Source organism: Cervus elaphus, chromosome 31, assembly GCF_910594005.1.
Source record: "Cervus elaphus chromosome 31, mCerEla1.1, whole genome shotgun sequence".
NCBI classification, from domain to species: domain Eukaryota; kingdom Metazoa; phylum Chordata; class Mammalia; order Artiodactyla; family Cervidae; genus Cervus; species Cervus elaphus.
In genome coordinates this window covers 42,178,167-42,199,827 of record NC_057845.1, presented here as the reverse complement: position 1 = coordinate 42,199,827, position 21,661 = coordinate 42,178,167, and the positions used below count along the sequence as shown (strand labels likewise).

Sequence of the window (21,661 nt, the reverse complement as noted above, 5' to 3'; positions counted from 1 at the left end):
TTTGTCTCAAACCTCACAACCGTCAACCACCTCTCTGAATATATATGTACATATTTATCAGAATCAGACCTTACTGTGATTTTTATTTTTATATCCCTGATAGCTAATCATGTTGAATGTCTTTTTAGGTGCTCATTGGAAAAACGTCTATTCAGATCCTTTGATCCTTTTAAAATTGAGTTTTCTTTTTAATGTCTAGTTGTAACAATTCCTTGTGTATTCTGAATAATAGATTCTTACCAGATACATGATTTACAAATATTTTCTGTTATTCTTTGACTTATCTTTCTTTTTCAGGATAGCATTCTTTGAAGCATAACAGTTTCAAATTTTGGTGAAATCAGTTTATTTGCTTATGCTTTTGGTGTCATGTCTAAGAAGCCATTGCTTAAGGCAAAATTAAGATCTATACCTATATCTCCTTCTAAGTATTTTATATTTTGAGGTCTTGAATTTGACTCCACCTTGAGTTAACTTCTGTGTATGATCTGAGATAGGGGTTTCGTTTCCTTCTTTTGTATGTGGATATCCAGTTGTCCTAGCACCATTTCTTTAAGACATTTTTGCCCCCATTAAGTTTTCTTGGCACCCTTGTTGGAATCAATTGACTATAAATTTGAAGATTTATTTCTGGACCCTCAGTTCTAGTTCTGTTCCATTCATTATGATAACTTCCTACATTGCTATGTGAAGTCTTTCCTGAGTCAGATGGTTTTCTTTGAGCTATATTCATCTTGCCCAGGCTGCATACTTATTAACTAGGAGCCTTAGAGTAATAGTGATTTTCTGGAATGCTCTTTACTTGGGAAATGCTTTCTAGAAAAACACATTTTAAAACTTACCAGTTCTCTGCTTCATTGATATTTTCTTTGCATTTGTGGAGTTGTAAAGGTCAAAATCTCTAAATCAGACTTTCTTTGTCTGTTTTCTTGACTCTGCTTATAGCTTTCTGTTCTGAATTCATGTTTTCCTCCTAGGGAGCTCTTTTGAGCCCCCAGGGAATTGGAGAGTGAGATCACGTGAGTTACATACATTTGAGCATAATCTGGACTTTCAGCACTGCATGGACTTTTACTATAATAAAGCCCAGCTTTGATCAAGTATATCCATCGTTGACTAGCATCCTGGCATGTGGCCTGAAGCTAACAGGGCCAGCTGGCAGTCTTCTTGTGACTTGAATACCATGCTGGACCACACAGGTACCTTTTCATCCCAGACTATTAATCTTAGAAGTTCACTTTCTAATCTTAGAAGCTGGAAACTCTCTTGGTGGAGCAGGAAAGTGGAAAATAAATTTCTTGTTGAGGCTGTGTAAAGATTGCCTTGAATAGCTATAAAGTACAGGTAATTCAATTTGTCAGCTTTTCCCAGTCAGTCAACCAGGTGGTCGTGAAACTCCAACCAGGCATGTATCCTCTCAAACTCCTTAAACACAGATTCAACTTAATCGTTATTCAAGTACCTCTGGTATGTAAATACTAATCCATGTACTCACTCTCAAAATACCACTTTCCTGTTAGTTTAACAGTTAATACGCTCTAGTTCCTTCAAGATACATAGCAGTTGGATAATAAATACATAATTTTTCTTCAGAATTGTAAAATAGAATACTCGGTTATTTTGTGCTCTCTACTGATTTAACAGATATCTGTACCCCTTCATTGTGCTGGGAAGCATGTGAAGCATTACTTCTGTCAGTGTTTTGGGTGACCTCATCATTCATATTGTATGTGAAATCTCACCTTTTTGATTGGCTTACGACCGTCTTCTAGGTTTTCCTCCTGCAGGTTAGTCTTATGATTGGACTTAGCCAAACATGTTAGCAGTCAAACATTTATTTTTCCATTTATTCAGTAAATGTTGGTAGAAAGCCTCCTCTTGAAACGCTGTATGCTCTGGTAGTTGCTGACGATACAAAGATAGAGACCAACAGCCTTAGTCTCTACACATAAGATGATGTTGCTTCTACCTCTAGAATTACAACAGACCATTCTTAACATAAGACTGTGAGAATGTATATAGTCGTCCATTCGTTAAATCAGAAAACCTGTAAGTGCCTACTACGTGCTACCACAGTTGGACTTGCAAAGATCAGGAACAGCTTTTGAGAGGATGTGATGGTTGAGCTGAGCTCTGGAGAGGGTCAGCCAGGTGAAGGGATAGTGGGAAAGCCTTCCTGGCCAAGAGAGCACCGAGGCACAGAAAGAAGGCTCATATGGCAAGAAGGCAAGACGGGGACAGAACCAGACCTTGAGATGTTGTTCCTTGAGGTGGGACCTTGCGGGCCATGTTGAGAATTTTGCCCTCTGTCTTAAGAGCTGAAGGAAACCCCTGAAATGTTTGAACCAGAAGCCTCTTACACACAGCATGTGACTTAGTTCTTAATTGGACACGGTTAGCTGTTACACAGATTTGATTTTGAGATAGAAAATGTTAAAACTTTTATGCTTCATCTTTTGCAGAGTGTGCTTTAGAATTACCTGCAGGACTTGCTAAAGCAAATTTCGGGGCCCCACTCCCAGAGATTCTGTAGCTATGGATGGTGTTCAAGAATGTGAATTCCTAGTAACACCCCAGAAGACGCTGCTGCTGGTCCTACCCGTGGACCAGATTTTAAATAGCAATTGTTAGCGCCATGGAACTAACTCACCTCTCTTTTCTTACTGTTTTCCTCATGTGTAACCAGCAAAGGATCATTTTTAGTCATGTAATAACAAGAAACATTTTTTGTTTCAGGAGCTGTATATTATAGAAGCTACTTCCGGGCTATAAATTATACTTTTTCTGTGTACCATCCATGTGTATGATATGTGATTCTGTGAGGTGATGTGACAGTATTTAGTACGGGGTAGACATAGCCCCAGAAATCAGGATACTTAAAATCAGAAATAAATCGTGATTAGCAAAAACTTTTTAAAAAGTTAAAGTACATCCTTGACAGCTGTTAAGATTTTGAAGTTTAAAACAATATGATTTGGGTTTGGAAAAACAGTTGGTGTTTCTGCAAGAGTAAACCTACTTTTATTGAATCAGGTTTTTTTTGCTTGTTTTTCTAGATCTAATTACTTGTTTAGACACTGCATCCAGTTTTTTGGAACCTGAGTTCAGGTATGACTATATTTGTGACTTTTTTTCCTTAAATGTCACTGTTCATTTACTTCATCCTCATCTTATGCACTTGATTATATAATGCACTTTGTATGACTCATAACCGTTGTTCTAAAACATCAATAAATCAGAGCTTATTTAAAGCCACTCAGTTGTCATGTTTAAATTTTGCTTAACTCGTAGCATGTGAATCTTCTCCACAGTGGAAATATAATTTGGATATACTTTAAAAGTAGAACTAGTCAGTCTTCAAAATCTAGTAAAAACTCCTTGGAAAGATAGAAGAGCTGTTTATTTTTGCTCAAAAAGAGTTAGGTAGACAGTTGAGGCTGTTAGAGGAGAATTCTCTGTTCTTAGTCTGGCGGCATTTTTACTATCATTTCCCTGCATTACGCCCTTGACTCTTGCCTGGACTAGGATGAACTCATAATTGGTTTCCCATTTCTCACCTTGCTGGCTTTTTTCTGCCATTCACATTCTGCCAGGTTATTTTCTAAAATCTGTGTTCTATCACTCCTCTGCTTTGAAATATTATTTCAAAACTTACTATGACAAAACACCATCCCTACTCCTTAGCCTGGTTTTCAGGTTTTCACAAATAGCCTGTAGGCCATTTTTCTAGTCTTACATTGAAACGTCTCTGGATTATTTATACTGCTCTGAGCTCTCAGAACTTTTGTCTGGAATCACTTTACTCTTCGCTGCTTAGTCAATTCATTCTCGTCTTCAAAGACCCATCTCACTTACTTCCCCCAGCTTGCTACTACTCCCCAAAGAAACTTCATTTTATCTTCAAGAGTGAGTCTCTCTGTGTGAGCTGGGGGAGCTCTTCAGCCCTCCAGGGGATCCTGGTCAGCAGAGGTAGTCCTGGTGTCACTGTGTGTCAAGTAGCCCTCCCAGAGGGTCAGCTGTCTTGAACCCCCCATGCACCAGCTCCATCTTCACCACCCAAGTGCACACTGCCATCCTCTCTTGCCTGGACTACCTAACAGTGTCTTATCCTCCACTCATGCTCCTTACACTCTCTTTTCTTTCCAGGAGCCAGAAGAACTTAAAAAACAAAAAGCAAAATAAAGCACAATCAGGTTATGTGTAGACACCATTAAAATCCTTTAATGACTTCCTCTTTTAGAAATACACCCCCAAGTCTCCTCCCCACAAACCCCCCAGCTTCTGTGTGATCTGATCCCTGGCTCCTGTTCCAGGCTTCTTTCAGACTAGCCGCGCCTTTCTCACTGCACTCGGCCTGCATGGTTTGTCCTTGGTCCAGACCCACACGAGCCACCCTGCCCAGGGAGAGGCTGTTTCTCCTGGTTGGAGCGCATGTCCCTGCTGTCTCCAGTGATGGTCTCCGGCTCCCTGCTGAGGCTTCGCTTCCTCAGAGCCCCATCCCCTGGCCGAGGCAGTGGCCAGAGCCCCACATATGAACACAGAAACTGGAGCCCAGCTGCCTCGGCACGGCTGTGTGACCTGGAAACGCAGCTCTCCGGTGTCCTCATCTGTAAAATGAGGATAATGATGGTACCTAGCATGTAGGGTTTTTACGTGGATGACCTGAGTGTAACTCAGAATGCTGCTTGGCGCATAGAGGGTTTGTCAAACGTTCATAATCCTTTTGTGAAGTTAGAGTCCTTCTGATTATTTCACAGAGTACCTTTTCTTTACAGCAGAAACATAATCCCATCCTTTGGTTTCATGAAGTATTGGATTAATATTTAATACTTCTCCTACCATGGGCATATAAACCCAGAGAGGACCGCCACCATTTGCCTGGTTGACATTCATGAACCCCACCCCTTGCTCAGCCCAGCACTTAACAAACAGTGTTACAGACATACATACATGTAAATATGTGGAGTGTGTAGGTGGATGAGTGAGTAAGTGAATGAAAGCCAAACATTTTTTTAAAATCACCTTAAATTTGATCAATAGAGTATGGGTGAAACAAATTATAGTTCATCCACAAAATTAAGTATTATGTAGCTACTAAGTATTTTGAATTGCTTTTACAGCAGAAATATGTCCGCCATTCATTATGAAATAAAATAATCAAATCAACATGTAGAATATGAGGTAATTTTTGTATATATGTGGGTGAAGACATGTGTAGATGGATGGAAGAAAGTCTTAAGGACCTTTTAGAAGTGGTGGTTCTCTCAGGGTGGTGAGATAATGGTATTTACATTGAACTAAAAAAGGGTAAGTTATTTTTTGGTTTTTTCCCCAGAAAGTACAGCAATGTATACCATTTAACTTGTTTTTATTTCACAGCAAGTACTGCCCAGCCGGTTGTCTGCTCCCCTTTGCTGAGATATCAGGAGCCATCCCTCATGGATACAGAGATGTAAGTTGGTTGTAGACTTAAGTTAAAGTGATGCCAAAACTTCTCATAGACAGATGTGTAACCTATTGTTTATCTTTATTGTGACTTTTATTTTCTGACAATTACTTCTTTTTAGTAATATGTAATGTTTTGTTCTTTTTCTTCTGCTACAAATCAATTCTATGTTGTATCACCAGTCACCTACCCCCTCTTTATTAAGAAAACTGCCCAGATCAAATAATTTCTAGAGGAAGTGTAAGTGTCTTGTTTATGAATTATCAAAAGAAAATGTGGACCTCATCTTGTCCCTTTCCTTCCTGAAGTCCTCCCCGTTGTGCATGGCCGGTGTGCATGCAGGCGTCGTGTCAAACACTTTGGGCGGCCAGATCAGCGTCGTAATCAGTAAGGGCATCCCATACTATGAAAGCTCTCTGGCTAACAACGTAACGTCCGTGGTGTAAGTACACGTGCTGTTTATAATAAATGTGCTGCGTGGGGTGGGGTAGGGCCGAATGACACCTGAGCAGTATCGCTGGTGATGGTGTTCATGAGATAACGCTTGTACGATAAGGACTCACGTGCGTGTCCGATGTCTGAGTGGCTTATTCTCCAGCTGACAGGGCGGTGGTCATTTGGGGGGAGTAATTTGTTTCTTCTTTCTGAGCATAGAAAGAGCCCAGAATGAGCCTGGAAGTTTATGGCCAAATCTTTACTTCATTTTAAAGATGAGAAGGCATAACTAACTACTCTGTTCCTGATGCCTGTGTGGCCCAAGGTGGATTAAGATAATTGAAATACACTGACTAGAAGTCAAATTTTGACATAAGTCAGAGATAATACTATTATGAATCCCTGCCATCCCGAGAGAATATTGTAGGAATGTGTTTTCATTGTATTTATGATCTACTGTTTCACAAAATCTAAACAAGGTATCCAAAGTGGGAGGAGTTGAAACCCCGAGTAGAAACATAGTATGGGTGATCTGTCTGTAAACCTTACATCTCAGACATGCCCGGTCCTGCAGTATAATTGAAACCAGCTTCTCTTTAGGTCCTGGGCCAGTCTCCTTCAGAAGCCCAGAGCTCCACACTCAGGACAGTGGAGAGTTTTACTGTAGAAAGCCAGTATCTCAGTCGCTTACTCTCTTTCATTTTATTTACAACTTTTTAACCATGTAAAAACCATTCTAAGCTTTCTGATCACACAAAGCAGGCGACGCCTGGACTGTCATTGGTCCATCCCTGCTATAGACAGAGTCAGCTACCTTTTCCCCTCTGGTTTCTTCTGGATGATTTTATGCAAGTTGTTTCATTCCTTTCCTCTGTTCTGCTTTTAGAAAGAATTTTTTTTTCATGAGTTCTTTCTTTTTTTTTTTCAATAAAGGACAAGTCGCATCCACTTGTAATGGTTTGAATGTTGTGCTGAAGGCAGACGTATACACTGCTGATTTAGATGGTTTTATCCCTCCAAGTTCCTCAGGGCCCCTTGACCTGCCATGTGGTGAACTAATCACTTGTCCCACCCATGTGCTCTCCCCAGGCACCTATCCTGCCAGTTACAAAACCCAAATGCAATGCTACCTTGTAGCCCTGAAACACTGATTTCCTATAACAAATGCAGTCTCTTCTTAGTAGTCAGCTTTTCTTCTGTTTGCCCCTGGAAGCTTGAGCCTCTTTCTCCAAGAAGATCACCTTTTGTTTTATAGTCCAAAAAAGCAATTGCTGTAGAAACATTTTAGAAATATGTTAATCTCATGAGAAAGAAACAGAATACGTACTTATTAAAGGTTGCATGGATACACTTGCATAATTATGTATGAAACTAGGCACTAGATACTTGAAGACAAAATTATTTATGCTGATTTCAGAAGTTGTTCTGCTTAATTAGAAATGTGACTTTTTTGCTAGGAACAATAGCAGTTGTCTAATATATAGCCATAGACTATTCTTAGTAAAATAAAAACAAGAAAGTTTTGCTAAGACAAATATGAGGAAGTCATGTGTTGTATGAATGTCACCAAAAAAAACCTTTCTCTCTTTCAGGGGACACTTATCTACAAGTCTTTTTACATTTAAGACAAGTGGTAAGCCTCTCATGGACTTCATAACTTATATGATTTATATAATAGCCATTATTTTTTGAACACCGTATGTTAGGCACTTTGCCAGTTTCTAGGTTTTGTTTTTTTGTTGTGGTTTTTTTGTTTTTTGGGTTCTTTTTTTTGCACTTCCTCATTTAGTACCACAAATAACTCTAGGAGAGAAAATAGATTGTAGTTGTTGTTTAGTCACTCAGTCGTGTCCAGCTCTTTGTGACCCCAGGGACCGGAGCACACCAGGTTTCCCTGGCCTCCACCATCTCCCACAGATTGCTCACACTCCTGTCTATTGAGTTGGGGGTGCCATCCAACCATCCCATCCTCTGTCACTCACTTCTCCTGCCTTCGATCTTCTCCTGCATCAGGGTCTTTTCCAGTGGGTCAGTTCTTCGCATCAGGTGGCCATATTATTGGAGCTTCAGCATCAGTCCTTCCTATGAATATTCAGTCCTTCCCAAATCAATTCAGGGTTGATTTCCTTTAGGATAAAATAGATACTTAATAATTTAATGAATAGAATAAACTGGAGGTTTTTTATTAATAGAGAAATGATCAAGTGACCATGGAAGTTTCCTAAGTAAAAGGGATTTTTTTTTTAATATGTCTGAAGAAATTAATTAATCAACAGAGAATAATGAGTGCCTTTTTTCATTTGTCAGACACTCTTCAGGTGCTAGTGAAACAAAAGTGAGCAGAATTTCCATTCTGGTAGTGAGATATGGACAATGAACAGTGGATAAGTAAATGAATGTTTACAATGTACTGTCTATAACATTATAAAAGATGTAGGAAATAAGGCAAGGAGTGAGGACAGGCACTGGCGGAGGGACTGGTTGGGAGTTTGAAGTGGGTTGGGGCCGGCCTCATGGAGAAGGTGACGTCTGAGCAACACCTGGAGGAGGTCGGGGAGCCTGTTGCCCACCGAGGAAGGTGTCCCAGGGAGAGGGTAAGGTGTCGCCAGTGACTAGTGGTCATTGCTGTGAATGGGCTTCTCAGGTGGCTCAGTGGTAAATAATCTGCCTGCCAATGCAGGAGATATAGGAGATGCAGGTTCAACCCCTGGGTCAGGAAGAACCTCTGGAGGAGGAAACAGCAACCCACTCCAGTATTCTTGCCTGGAGAATGCCATGGACAGAGGAGCCTGGCGGGCTACAGTCCATGGCATAGCAAAGAGTCGGACACAGCTGAGCACACTCACATGCATTGCTGTGAATACATACGTCTGTGTGTTCTCTGATGAAACACAAAGACAGACCCAGGAAGCATTTGCCTGCTTTTGAAATCCTCTAGTATGGGCTATTGTCAGCACAGCGAATGTTAATTAAAGGTACAATTCAGAGTTTCCAATGAATAAGTATTTATAGCTTTCTGAGTTTATGTCTGGAAACTAAATTACTTTCTTCTGTGTTTCAGGTTGTTATGGAACGCTGGGCATGGAATCTGGCGTGATCGCTGATGCTCAGATAACCGCATCCTCTGTGCTGGAGTGGACAGACCACACGGGACAGGAGAACAGCTGGAAACCCGAAAAGGCCAGGCTGAAAAAACCGGGACCTCCCTGGGCTGCTTTTGCCACTGATGAGTATCAGTGGTTGCAAGTAGATCTGAATAAGGAAAAGAAGATCACAGGTAAAAGAGACAGAAGTTTCTAGATGATTTACAATGCTGATTTCATTTGAAAATCTGGTGACATGTAAGAATTTCATAGAAAATTTGGTCACTGCCAATTTAATTATATGATTTTAAGTTTAGTTCTGGAGAAGGAAATGGCAACCCACGCCAGTATTCTTGCCTGGAGAATGCCACGGACAGAGGAGCCTAGCAGCCTACAGTCCGTGGGGTCACAGGAGTCGCACACGACTCAGCAACTACACCGCCACCAAGTTTAGTTTACTGGTATTTATATGACCGAAGAAGGTTTTATAAAGCATTGCAAAGGAGAGAAGTTAGTATTTGATTCTTATTGGTTTTTCTTTTCATTGTAGTAAGTTTTTTTTTTAGGGTAGTACTAGAGTAAAGGGATCTTGAGGCATCTGAAATAACCATCTCCTACAGTCATTAAGTGGAGAAGGAAATGGCAACCCACTTCAGTGTTCTTGCCTGGAGAATCCCATGGACAGAGGAGCCTGCAGGGCTACAATCCCTGGAGTCACAGAGAGTCAGACACGACTTAGTGACCAAATAGCAACAACAGTCATTAAGAGAAGTTTGTGTTCAATGAGTCCATGTTAAGTGCTGCAAATAATATCCCACATGTATAAGAATATCCCACGAGAATAAATTTAATTATTTAGAGCAACTTAACAAATGGCCAGAATATTTGGTTAGGATTGCTTTAGGTAATTTTGTTAAGATTTATTTTGCTTTGGTACTAAAAATAATGCCAGTAATCTTTATTCATCCCCAGGAAGGCATTCTCTTTCGGTAAGTGAGCAGTATTTTGCAGTGACATGAGTACAGGCTGCCAAAATACAATAGTCCGTTCCTTATATGTGGTCATAATTCTTCCTGTCCCTCCAAGGGAACGAAGCCAAGGAGCAGTTCCTATTAGGATGAAACCTAGCACTTAGGTATGGTCCTGTGCCATAGACAAAACTGTTTGAACAGTGCATGTTAGGTGTTAATGCTTCAGTGATGAACAAGCTTCAAGGATCCGACTGTGAGCTCTAATGAATGACCTTCCTGTTCCTAGGCATTGTGACTACTGGCTCCACCATGGTGGAGCACAATTACTACGTGTCGGCCTACAAGATTTTGTACAGTGCCGATGGGCAGAGGTGGACTGTGTACAGAGAGCCTGGTGTGGACCAGGATAAGGTAAAATGATCACTAAAGTATTTCTAAAGAGCATTTTTAAAAGTGGGTGATGGGTAGGTGTGGCCTCTGCCGTGAGCCACGGAAGCTCTTCCTATGTGATACTGAAAATTAAATATCACTTGGTTTTGCTCTGCCCTCTCCTGGTTGTTTTAGGTAGTGTTGGTTACCGGGCTTCCCTGGTGGCTCAGATGGTCAGGAATCCACCTACTATGCGGGAGACCGGAGTTTGATCTCTGGGTTGGGAAGCTCCCCTGGAGGAGGGCGTGGGAATCCCCTCAGTATTCTTGCCTGGAGCATGGAGGGCTACAGTCCACAGGGTCACAGAGAGTCGCAGACGATTGAAGGACTAAGCGTAGCACACACGGTTACTGGCCTTCCCCTTCTAGCACGGTTAGGGGACTCTCAGGGCTCCTGGGTCCTTTTTGATGGTTCTAAGGGTAAGAGCTTTCTTAATTTCTTTTTCCAGTATTAATTAAATTGTTTAAATAATTCATTATTTACTGTAAATAATTTCTTATCTTTAAAAAACCTCTCTTATCAATCCACAGAATGGTGGAGATCCTAATTTGTTCCTAGATTTCTGCTCTCTAGGCAAGTTGAGGGGGGGTGCAGAGGACAAGGCAGAAGGGTGTTAAATTATAGGATATTATAGAAAGATCATTTCAAGATCACCTCACCAACGTTTGTTGTAAAAAAAACAACTATTTTTTTTTCTACCTGGAGAATTTCCCTATCGTATTTTTCAGTTAGCCAAAAAATGACAGTGCTGTAATGTGCCAGAACAGAGGCTAAGGGGTAGAGAGAGAGTAGCAGAGGTGGCCCTCAGCTGGAGGTCAGTGTCTTTCACCTGGGCTCCCGGTCTGGATCCACCTACCGCAAGGGGCCCCTGTCCCCAGGGACGGTGGATGCCTCTCATCTGGAATTGAATTATGAGCACATTTTGTCAGTGAAACCTCCCCGTGAGTTTTGTTTTGATTTTATGATACTATCAGTTCTCTGTCATATATATGGTATGCTAATATTTTCACTTGCCACTTATCTCTCCGTTCAAAAAACTCCAGGGGTTCCTTTTACTCTTTCATCTGGATCTAAACTCTTCAGCTGTTATTCAAGGCCTTTCTTCTTCTCTTCTAGTTGATATCACATGAACTTCACCTTTAGTGAGCCTCCACCCCTTGAAGCAAATAACAGTATTTTCTCTGTATGTAACTTATTTCTGCTTAATGCCCCCAAACTTGACTACTTTTTATTATTAGCACATCCATATTTATTTGTATAGTAATACTTGTTATACTTGTGCAATAATGTTTATAATCATAAGTATTATCAATGCTTACATTTTGAAAACAGCTTAACAAATTTCTGAAAAAATATTCTTGGGTTCTTTTTTGAAAGATAATTTCACTGAGTTTAGACTTCAAGGTTGGGACTTCCCACATGGCTCAGTGGGAAAGAATCTACCTGCCAATGCAGGAGACGCAGGATACATTCTTTAAATTCCTCGGTCGGGAAGATCCCTGTAGTAGGAAATGGCAACCTACTCCAGTATTCTTGCCTGGGAAAGCCCATGGACAGAGGAGCCTGGTGGGCTACAGTCGATGGGGTGGCAAAGAGTTGGACATGAGTTAGTGACTAAACCCCCACCTATAGGGTCAGAGTTCTTACCTGTAAAATGAGGAAGGGGTCTGGCTTATCAGTTCTGATCTGCTTTTCTGCTGTGACACACACAGCTATTCTGGGATGCAGTTAGGTTACTTGGAAATCATGTGATCTTTTCAAGGCTTACATTTTTGTGTTGTTAGGCAAGACCTGAGCAGCTTTAGTTCTCATCTTTCCCGACTACTGAGACAGTATTGTTCTAAGAACTCAACCCAGTATCCTTTGTCTATGAGGCTTCCCCCCTCTCTGCTGGCAGAGAAATGGGAACTGTATTTATACAGTTTCTCCAGTAGGTGGAGATATATATCCCTATGTTTATTAGTGTGTTCACTTTCAATTTATTGACATAAAAATTATGAAAAGTACACAGTAAAGCATTTCCTCTAAGACCTCAAATGTTCAATTATGCTTTACTTTAAAAATAAATTTATTTAAATGGCTGATGTTTCCACAGGAATTATTAATACAATATACTGTGCACTGCAATTAAAACCTTCTCCTCAAATTACCGTTCAACTTTTGTTATGTTTAAGTCATTTAAAATGATTTTTATATTCAGTATTTCCTTTTCTGAAATTTTTATGAGGAATGTGCAGCTTCTTAATAGTTTTTCCAAATTTTCATACAAATTAATGCTTATTGTCATACTTTGCAGAGCTCTTTTAAGGCCCAGAGCAAAACCCAAAAGCATGTTTCAGTGGAGCAGTTTAGCCCTGGCCTTTGTTGATGTAAAGTATCAATTTTTTGTTGTTTTTTAAAGATATTTCAAGGAAACAAAGATTATCACCAGGATGTGCGTAATAACTTTTTGCCACCAATTATTGCACGTTTTATTAGAGTGAATCCTACCCAATGGCAGCAGAAAATTGCCATGAAAATGGAACTGCTTGGATGTCAGTTTATTCCGAAAGGTAATTCAGCAATATGTTTAAGGCATCTTGTTTTCACTGCATTAATTAAAAATGACTTCGCTGTTTTCTGAGAAACTAATAATAATGTGCTTATCCTGTGGTTATCATATCTTCTTAAAGGGATTTTAAAAAAGAAATAGTTATCCCTATTAACTATCATATTAGATATCAAACTGGTTTCTAAAATTACAGGTGGAAGAAGAAAGAGCATCACTGATGAGACAAAGAGTTGGATTTCCAAATGTAATCTCAGCCTTAATCATTTATAATCAGGTCTCATGTAGTAGAATATTTCTATCATTTAAGCACTGATGATTGTAACAGTCATCTTAGCCTAAGTACATTTTACTTTGAATAAATTAAAAGTAGGCATAAGTTCCATCAAAATTATGTAATATTTTAATACTTTGTTTACTGTTATATCCCCAAAAACTACCATAGTGCCTGACACATAGTAGGCCCTCCATAAATATTTATTAAATGAGTTGAATGAGTAGTAAGTATATATATATTGTGACAACATTTTTATAGCTTTATCCTTTCAACATCCTCTATCCTTTCAATATCATCTGGTATTCTCCTTCCTAAGAAGATTCTTTTCGGACAATTTGATTATTTAAAAACTCAGAAATCTCAGTATATTTGTGCATTTACTGCAGATTACATTTATCATTCTGACATCTTTCTCTTAGATTTAAAGTTACTGTGTAAAACTAAGTGCTGTGGGAAATGTTAAACACATTTAAAATTACTATTTTTTAACTATGATTTTTATAAGCAAAATGTAGAAACTTTTCTAAACTATTTTTCAAGGTCGTCCTCCAAAACTTACTCAACCTCCACCTCCTCGGAGCAGCAATGACCTCAGAAACACTACAACCCCTCCAAAAATAGCCAAAGGTATGCCTCCTTTAAAAGTGAGCATTCAGTATTCCCTAGTTTTTTGGTATAATTTTCCATAAATATGTTGAAAGCATTATAAAGTAACTATTTTAGTCAAGTTGGTGTAGATAAAAGAATAAAGAGTTTTTAAAATTTCTTTCAAGGTCGTGCCCCCAAATTTACTCAACCACTACAACCTCGAAGTAGCAATGATTTTCCTACACAGACAGAGCAGACAACTGCCACTCCTGAAATCAAAAATACTACCGTAACTCCAAATGTGACCAAAGGTATGCAAACCCAAAAATTAATACCTGTTAATAGGAGTGAATTTTTTTGTTCTTAACAAGTTTTCAGGAACATCTCCAGCTTTTAAACCCTCAAGGTTCCCCCCCCCCACCTTTTTTTAAGTATAGCAAAAAGTTCAGCTCCATACCTTATAGAAAACTGGCTGCATTGCTAAGTTCTGTTATCTGTTACAATGTAAAATCATTCTTTAAATATTTAGAGATGGCTGCTGTATTCTAGGCTTCCTTTTGTGATTTTTTTTCCCTTCTATAGCTAAATACATGGAGCCTCAGCCTTAGAAAGAAAATTTTTCTAGAAATAACTAAAACCATAGCAAGAAGCAAGCTTTTTTCTGATTATATATTAATTTGTTAGATAGGGATTTGGTAGCAAAAAGGGAAGAAAAAAAAAAAAAAGGTTTGGTGAAAATTAACATACTTTTTTAAAAAAATAGATACTCTGTTAACATTTATTTTAAAAATGTGGTCTCTGTCTTTTAAATGTTTATAGTTACTTTTTCAGATGACACTTTCCAATTTACTTTCAAGCTTGTTATTTATTATTGTTATATAAAATGTTAATATATATAAACATACTAGTTTTTTATTTTACTAGTTGAAAACAAAATTTCAGTTGAATTCAGGAACAAAAGAATCAGTGTCATTAAGGAATTAATTTCAGTGTTGACAGATGAAAAGCACACTAATTTTCAAGACAATGCAGAGAAGACAAAGCATCCATTCAGAGTGACTTAATAAAATTTTAATCATTCTCATTTTCTGAAAATTTGTCTGGATTCAGATAGCTTTCTACAACTTTCCACATCAGTTTCCTTCGTATCTTCTAAAATATTCCCAAAGAGACCTGTGTCTTTCTCATGTTGCAGGAAAGGCTAGTGTTGATTGGAAAAAAAAAAAAAGCTTACAGCCTGAAAATTGAGAATTGTGTTTTAGCCAGGTTCTTACCGAGGATTGTAGTCTGGGATACAGCCTCTCAGATAGCTCTATGAAACTGTTCTAAAGACATAAGGGAGGAGCTGGGATATATAGGAATTTTTGCTGGGGAAAAAAGATAAAAAACAAGGCTAATCTAAAGTTAATGATTTTAATGCTTTTCTATGTAGGGGAAGATGCAAGAGTCTGCGCTCACTGAAATTATTCATTAATATGTATCTTGACTGTTTAGAGTCAGTATTCGGCTTTTCTCCATCCTGAACTCCTCTCGGGGTACATGGTCATGGGTGGGGGTCATGGCTGAGAACTTGAGGCAACACTGAAATGGCAGGCAACATTTATTTTGTCCACGTTAGAAAGAAGCCAGAGTTGACAGAGACAAGAAATTTCAGCATCCCACAAAGAGCTTCAGTTTACAAAAAGCATGCGTTTGGGTGGGATCCCAGACCACATACCATATGGAAGAGCAGTCATTTTAAAGTGTTGCTCATCTTAAAATCTGATTATAGAATTTTAAAATCTTAGGACTAAAAGTGTTCTAAAAGCATTTTATTCTGGAACTAGGATCCATGTAATCTTTAAAAGACTAACAAAGAGCGTACAGGTCTTTTTGATTGAAGACCTCCCTGTCTCCTTTTCTTTGAAATAGTACTGTATAGAATTTATTATTTTTTGAACCTAAGCATATATTGTGTTAATAATACCTCTGATTAAGTCAGACAGTATCCATCTGAACATGACTATTTTCTCTACAGTTTCCCACATTTTAGGGATAAAGCACTTTTGCTTTTCTAATTTCTTAGTCCTTTCTATCCTGAGTCACTATTTCTGTTGGACGCCCTTCTCCTTTCTCCATTTTTACATCCAGTCTAAGGGTGATGCTGGTGAAAATCATATCATGGCCAGATTTGTGGTGCTCTAAATAACATCAGGGTCCTCCCTCAGTACCAGCTGGTGGTCTTTCTGTTTCCCTGGTTAGTTCTTCTGTCTGTTCCCAATAGTAGCTCTTAGAAACATTCTCTGTATTTTTCAAACCCTTGACCCAGAGATCCTCACTCTGTCTCAGTTACACCTTCAGCTTCACAAAGTAGAAGCCACTTGAAGGGCACTTCAGTGGAAGCTTTTTCTGGAACCTGCATACTCATCTATTTCCCATCCATCCTACTTTCTCGGAGGCCTGGTGTTCTGGATTATCCTCTCCCTTCCTGGATCTTCAGGCTCGCTCTTTCTTTGGGCTATGATGATATGGAGTAAAGGAGATGCAGGTCTGGAGCTTCCCACCCAGCAAGTATCAGCAGCTGTTGCTGTTGTCATTGTCATGGCCAAGAGGAGGTTAAGGAGTGGAGGAAGAAACCAGCTTCCCAGATGACCTTCGCTGTTGTTCAGTTGGCCAGTCATTTTTGACTCTCTGCGACCCCAAGGTCTGCAGCCTGCCAGGCTTCCCTGTCCTTCACTATCTCCCGGAGTTTGCTCAAACTCATGTTTGCTGAGTCAGTGATGCCACCCAGCCATCTCATGCTCTGTTATCCCCTCCTCCTCCTGCCCTCAATCTTTCCCAGCATCAGGGTCTTTTCCAGTGAGTTGGCTTTTCACGTCAGGTGGTCAAAGTATTGGAGCTCCAGGTTCAGCATCAGTCCTTCCAGTGAATATTCAGGGTTGATTTCTTTTATGATTGACTGATTCAATCTCCTTGATTCTCGATCTCCAAGGGAGTCTTAAGAATTTTCTCCAGCACCACAATTCAAAAGCATCAACTCTTTGGTGCTCAGCCTTCTTTATGGTCCAACTCTCAACATCCATACATGACTACTGGGAAAACCATAGCTTTGACTATCAAACCTTTGTCAAGAAAGTGATGTCTCTGCTTTTTAATATGCTATCTAGTTTTGTCACAACTTTGCTTCCAAGGAGCAAGCATTTTTAATTTTGTAGCTGCACTCACTGTTCACAGTAATTTTGGAGCCCAAGAAATAAAATCTGCCACTGTTTCCATTTTTTCCCCATCTATTTGCCATGAAGTGATGGGACCAGATGTCTTGCCATCATCTTACTCGTTTTTTGAACATTGAGTTTTAAGCCAGATTTTTCATTTTCCTATTTCATCTTCATCAAGAGGCTCTTTAGTTCCTTTTTGCTTTCTTCCATAAGGGTGGTGTCATCTGCATACCTGAGGTTGTTGATATTTCTCCTGTTAATCTTGATTCCAGCTTGTGATTCATCCAACCCAGCGTTTTGCATGATGTACTCTGCATACAGGTTAAATAAGCAGGGTGACAATATATAGCCTTGACATACTCCTTTCCCAATTTTGAACCAGATGACCTTGTTGTTCAGTTGCCCAGTCATCTCCAACTCTTTGTGACTCCATAGACTGCAGCACTCCAGGCCTCCCTGTCCCTCACCATCTCCCAGAGTTTGCCCAAGTTCATGTTCACCATCTCATCCTCTGATGCCCTCTTCTCCTGCCCTCAGTCTTCCCCAGCATCAGAAACTTTTCCAATGAGTCATGTGTTCACATCAGATGACCAATATACTGGAGCTTCAGCTTCAGTATCAGTCCTTCCAGTGAATAATATTCAAGGTTGATCTCTCTTAAGATTGACTGGTTTGATCTCCTTGCTGCCTGCAGGACTTTCAGAAGTCTTCTCCAGTACCACAGTTTGAAGGCATCAATTCTCTGGCATTCTGCTTTCTTTACGGTCCAGCTCTCAAAACTGTACCTGACCACTGGGAAGACTATAGCCTTGACTATGTGGACCTTTGTCGGCAGAGTAATGTGTCTGCTTTTCAACACACTGTCTAGGTTTGTCATCATTTTCCTGCCAAGAAGCAATTGTCTTCTGATTTCATAGCTGGACCCACCGTCTGCGCTGATTTTGGAGCCCAAGATGAGGAAATCTGTCACTATTTCTACCTTTTCCCCTTCTGTTTGCCATGTAGTATTGGGGCCAGACACCATGATCTTATTTTTTTTTTTTAATATTTAGTCTTAAGCAGGCTCTTTCACTCTCCTCCTTCACCCTCATCAAGGGGCTCTTTAGTTCCTCTTCGCTTTTTGCCGTTAGAGTGGTATCATGTGCTTATCATGAGGTTGTTGATGTTTCTCCCGCCTGTTTTGGTTTTAGCTTGTCACTCATCCAGCCTGGCATTTCTCATGATGTGCTCAGTGTATAGCTTAAACAAACGGCAACAGCAGACAGCCCTGTCCTACTCCTTTCTTGATCTTTAACCAATCAGTTGTTCCATACAGATGACCTTAAGCAGGCCATTTTCTACCCAGGATTCCTTATCTGTGGAGTGAGGTCACTTAATCCCCTTATTAAGTGATAAGTGATTAAGTGATCTCCAAATTCCCAGAGGCTCCAGCATTGTGTTGGTTTCTGCCTTGTTCATGCGTGCATTTGGTTTCAATACTTAATACTATATGCAGAGTACATCATGTCAAATGCCAGTCTGGATGAATCAAGCTGGAATCAAGATTGCCAGGAGAAATATCAATAACCTCAGAAATACAGATGGCACCACCCTTATGGCAGAAAGCAAAGAGACATTAAAAAGCCTCTTGATGAAGGTGAAAGAGGAGAGTAAAAAAGCTGGCTTAAAACTCAACATTCAAAAAATGAAGATCTTGGCATCTGGTCACATCACTTCATGGCACATAGATGGGGAAACAGTAGAAGCAGTGATAGACTTTATTTTCAGGGGCTCCAAAATCACTGTGGATGGTGACTGCAGCCATGAAATTAAAAGATGTTTGCTCCTTGGAAGAAACACAATGACAAACCTAGACAGTGTATTAAAAAACAGAGATGTTACTTTGCCTACAAAGATGTGTATAGTCAAAGCTATGGTTTTTCCAGTAGACATGTACAGGTGTGAGAGCTGGACAGTAAAAGGCTAAGTGCCAAAGAATTGATGCTTTTAAACTGTGGTGTTGGAGAAAACTCTCGAGAGTCCCTTGGACAGCAAGGAGATCCAACCAGTCAATCCTAAAGGAAAAGAACCCTGAATATTCATTGGAAAGACTGATGCTGACACTCCAATACTTTGGCCATCTGATATAAAGAGCCAACTCATTGGAAAAGACCCTGATGCTGGGAAAGATTGGAGGCAAGAGGAGAAATGGGTAACAGCGGATGAGATGGTTGGATGGCATCACCGACTCAATGGCCATGAGTTTGAACAAGCTCCAGGAGATGGTGAAGAACAGGGGAGCCTGGTGGGCTGCAGTCCATGGGGTGACAGAGAGTGGGACACAACTTAGCAACTGAGAACAGCCACAACTTGGTACTATGATGTTATCTTTTCACATCTGTGACTATTCTGCCGTCACTTCCAGTATCTAGGTAATATTTTATTATGAGGAGGATACGGTGATTTACTTCCTCCCCCTCACTGTTGAGCATTTGGATTACTTCCTGGTTTTCACTCTTCTGCAGATACAGTAGCAAAGATCTTTAAAGGTACATCTTTGAATGTCATCATAATTTTCTCCTAAGAATCGTTCTGCATAGAGAATTGCCAAGTAACACCTTTGTATTACTTGGCAAATTTTGCCCCCAAATGCCGATCAGAATGATAGTTATAGTCCCATCAAAATACCTATTTCTTGAGACCCTCTTCAGCAATTAGTTGTTCTTTTAAATATTTGCCAGTTTGATAAGCAAAAATAGCATCTTATTCTTGTCTGAGCTCTACTTCTCTGATTACTAGTGAGGTGAACATGTTTAATGCTCACTTTTTTTTTTTTCCTGCTTGTTCAATAAGTTTATTATTGTCTTTATCTGAAAAATTTTGATAGCAAATTGTGGTTTGGTTTATTAACTCTCGGCAGCCTGTTCCTGAACTTGAGGGAAGCTGATCTTTCTTCTGAGCAAGTGACATTTTGGGACAGTTCCACCTCTTCTTTTTAACTTCTTTCTTAGGCGTCTTCTCATACGCTGGATTTTCTCGTATTGCAGCGTGAGCTTTCTTATACATCTCCTCCATCATGTCTGGAGTTACACTGTCCTTTATGTACTGAGAGAATTGTTTCTTGTAAGCATCCTCATCTTCTTCAATCAGGTAACGCATGTAATCTGCAGCATCCTGCTCCACAATATGCTCTCAGTGTACCTCAGCGTTGAATTCTTTGCCTCTTAATGCATTGCTTTTTCATCTCTGCTGACCTGTTTTTTTACTGTAAATTCTGTAATAGATTAACTATTATTAACCTCTTATCACATATGCAGAAAATATTTCCCGGCTTATCATTTGTCTTTTAATCTGTCTTGGTGTTTTAAAAACATACAGTGGTGGAGCAAATAATGCAACAAATTTCCATGTATCTGTGAAATCTCTACAGTTACCACTTGTGCCCACTCTCATGGCATAAATTATGGGGTGTTTTTTTTGAGCTAGAAAAACTTTGAATGATGATACAGTTAATCTTTACTCTTCTCCTTGATGATTCTTTCTTTGGTGTTAACATCTTTGTCTGTTTCTGTGTTTTAGATGTAGCCTTGGCCGCAGTCCTCGTCCCCGTGCTGGTCATGCTGCTCACCACTCTGATTCTCATACTGGTGTGTGCTTGGCATTGGAGAAACAGGTTAGTGCAAGACCAGTTCATCTGACTGGTCCTGGAGGGGATGTTTCCAAATGTGAAATAGAACTAAATATAGAAGATGAACCCTTTTGAGAGGAAGAGTTAAGGTGGCCATTAAAATAAAAACATGTACATGTCTCCTTTATTCCCGTAAAAAATGAGTAACTTCAATCCCGTAGTAAGTTATTGAGTACCTTTATTATATCAAACTTTGTGTTACACACTGGGTTACACACAGTAGTAAGGTAAATAGATCCTGAGTAACATTTACTGAGAGAATGAAACGCCATTCTTATCTCCAGATTGTCTGGCCGATTGACCACTATACTTTGGCTTGATGAGTTGTACGTGAAGTGCAGAGGAACACAGATGCAAGAACCTTGAGAGTTACCTGAAACCTTTTTCCCAGAAAAGAGTAATCCTCATATTTGACAAGTTTTCCCGTAAAGGGGGAGTTGATTTTAGCTAGACAGAGGAAGAAAGAACGGCCCAGACTGAGTGCATGGCTCGGCAGAAGGCACGGAGATGTGGAATGCAGGCAGAATAGTGAGTTGTCTCACGGGGGCTTGGCATGGGGGAGCACTGGGAGACTCACAGAGGTGCAGCCTGGGTCTGGACCAGGAAGGGCTTTCTGTAGATGGGGAAGACATTGAGCAGTGTTCAGCGGGCAGGTGATATTATCAGGTGACTGTAGGAAAATGGTGGCAGCCGTTTGTGAGGGTGGATTGAAGAGACATGAGACTAGAAAAGACAGAGAGATGAGTTAGGAAACTGCTAAGGCCAGGCAAGAACATAACACAGCAGTTCTAGGAGACGGGGGAGACATGAGGCAGAGAGGTTTGCCAGTGGTGTTGGGGGGGGACTTGATGGGCTGCCTGCCAGAGGAGGAGGAGGATCTAGGATTCACTCCAGCTTCTTGCCTGTGCAGTTAGACCAGTAGGGATAACAGAGCTGTGGGGACAGCTTTGGTGACTAACAGGTTTGGAAGGAGTTCATTTGTTCAGCCATTAAATATTTGCGCTCTGACTCTGTACCAAG

At 40.0% G+C, this 21,661-nt stretch overlaps 1 protein-coding gene across 2 annotated transcripts in view; it reads left to right on the top strand.

Moving 5' to 3' along the window:
* The window catches only part of DCBLD2 (discoidin, CUB and LCCL domain containing 2), a 214,941-nt gene that overhangs the window by 184,027 nt on the left and 9,253 nt on the right, over positions 1-21,661 (top strand). For both annotated transcript variants that reach the window (XM_043892567.1, XM_043892566.1), the window contains 10 exons: positions 3,057-3,108; positions 5,380-5,452; positions 5,755-5,888; positions 7,474-7,514; positions 8,943-9,158; positions 10,222-10,346; positions 12,766-12,916; positions 13,730-13,816; positions 13,963-14,088; positions 20,533-20,626. In XM_043892567.1, coding sequence (XP_043748502.1) covers positions 3,057-3,108; positions 5,380-5,452; positions 5,755-5,888; positions 7,474-7,514; positions 8,943-9,158; positions 10,222-10,346; positions 12,766-12,916; positions 13,730-13,816; positions 13,963-14,088; positions 20,533-20,626 — 1,099 coding nt within the window. The remainder of the gene's footprint in view (positions 1-3,056; positions 3,109-5,379; positions 5,453-5,754; positions 5,889-7,473; positions 7,515-8,942; positions 9,159-10,221; positions 10,347-12,765; positions 12,917-13,729; positions 13,817-13,962; positions 14,089-20,532; positions 20,627-21,661) is intronic.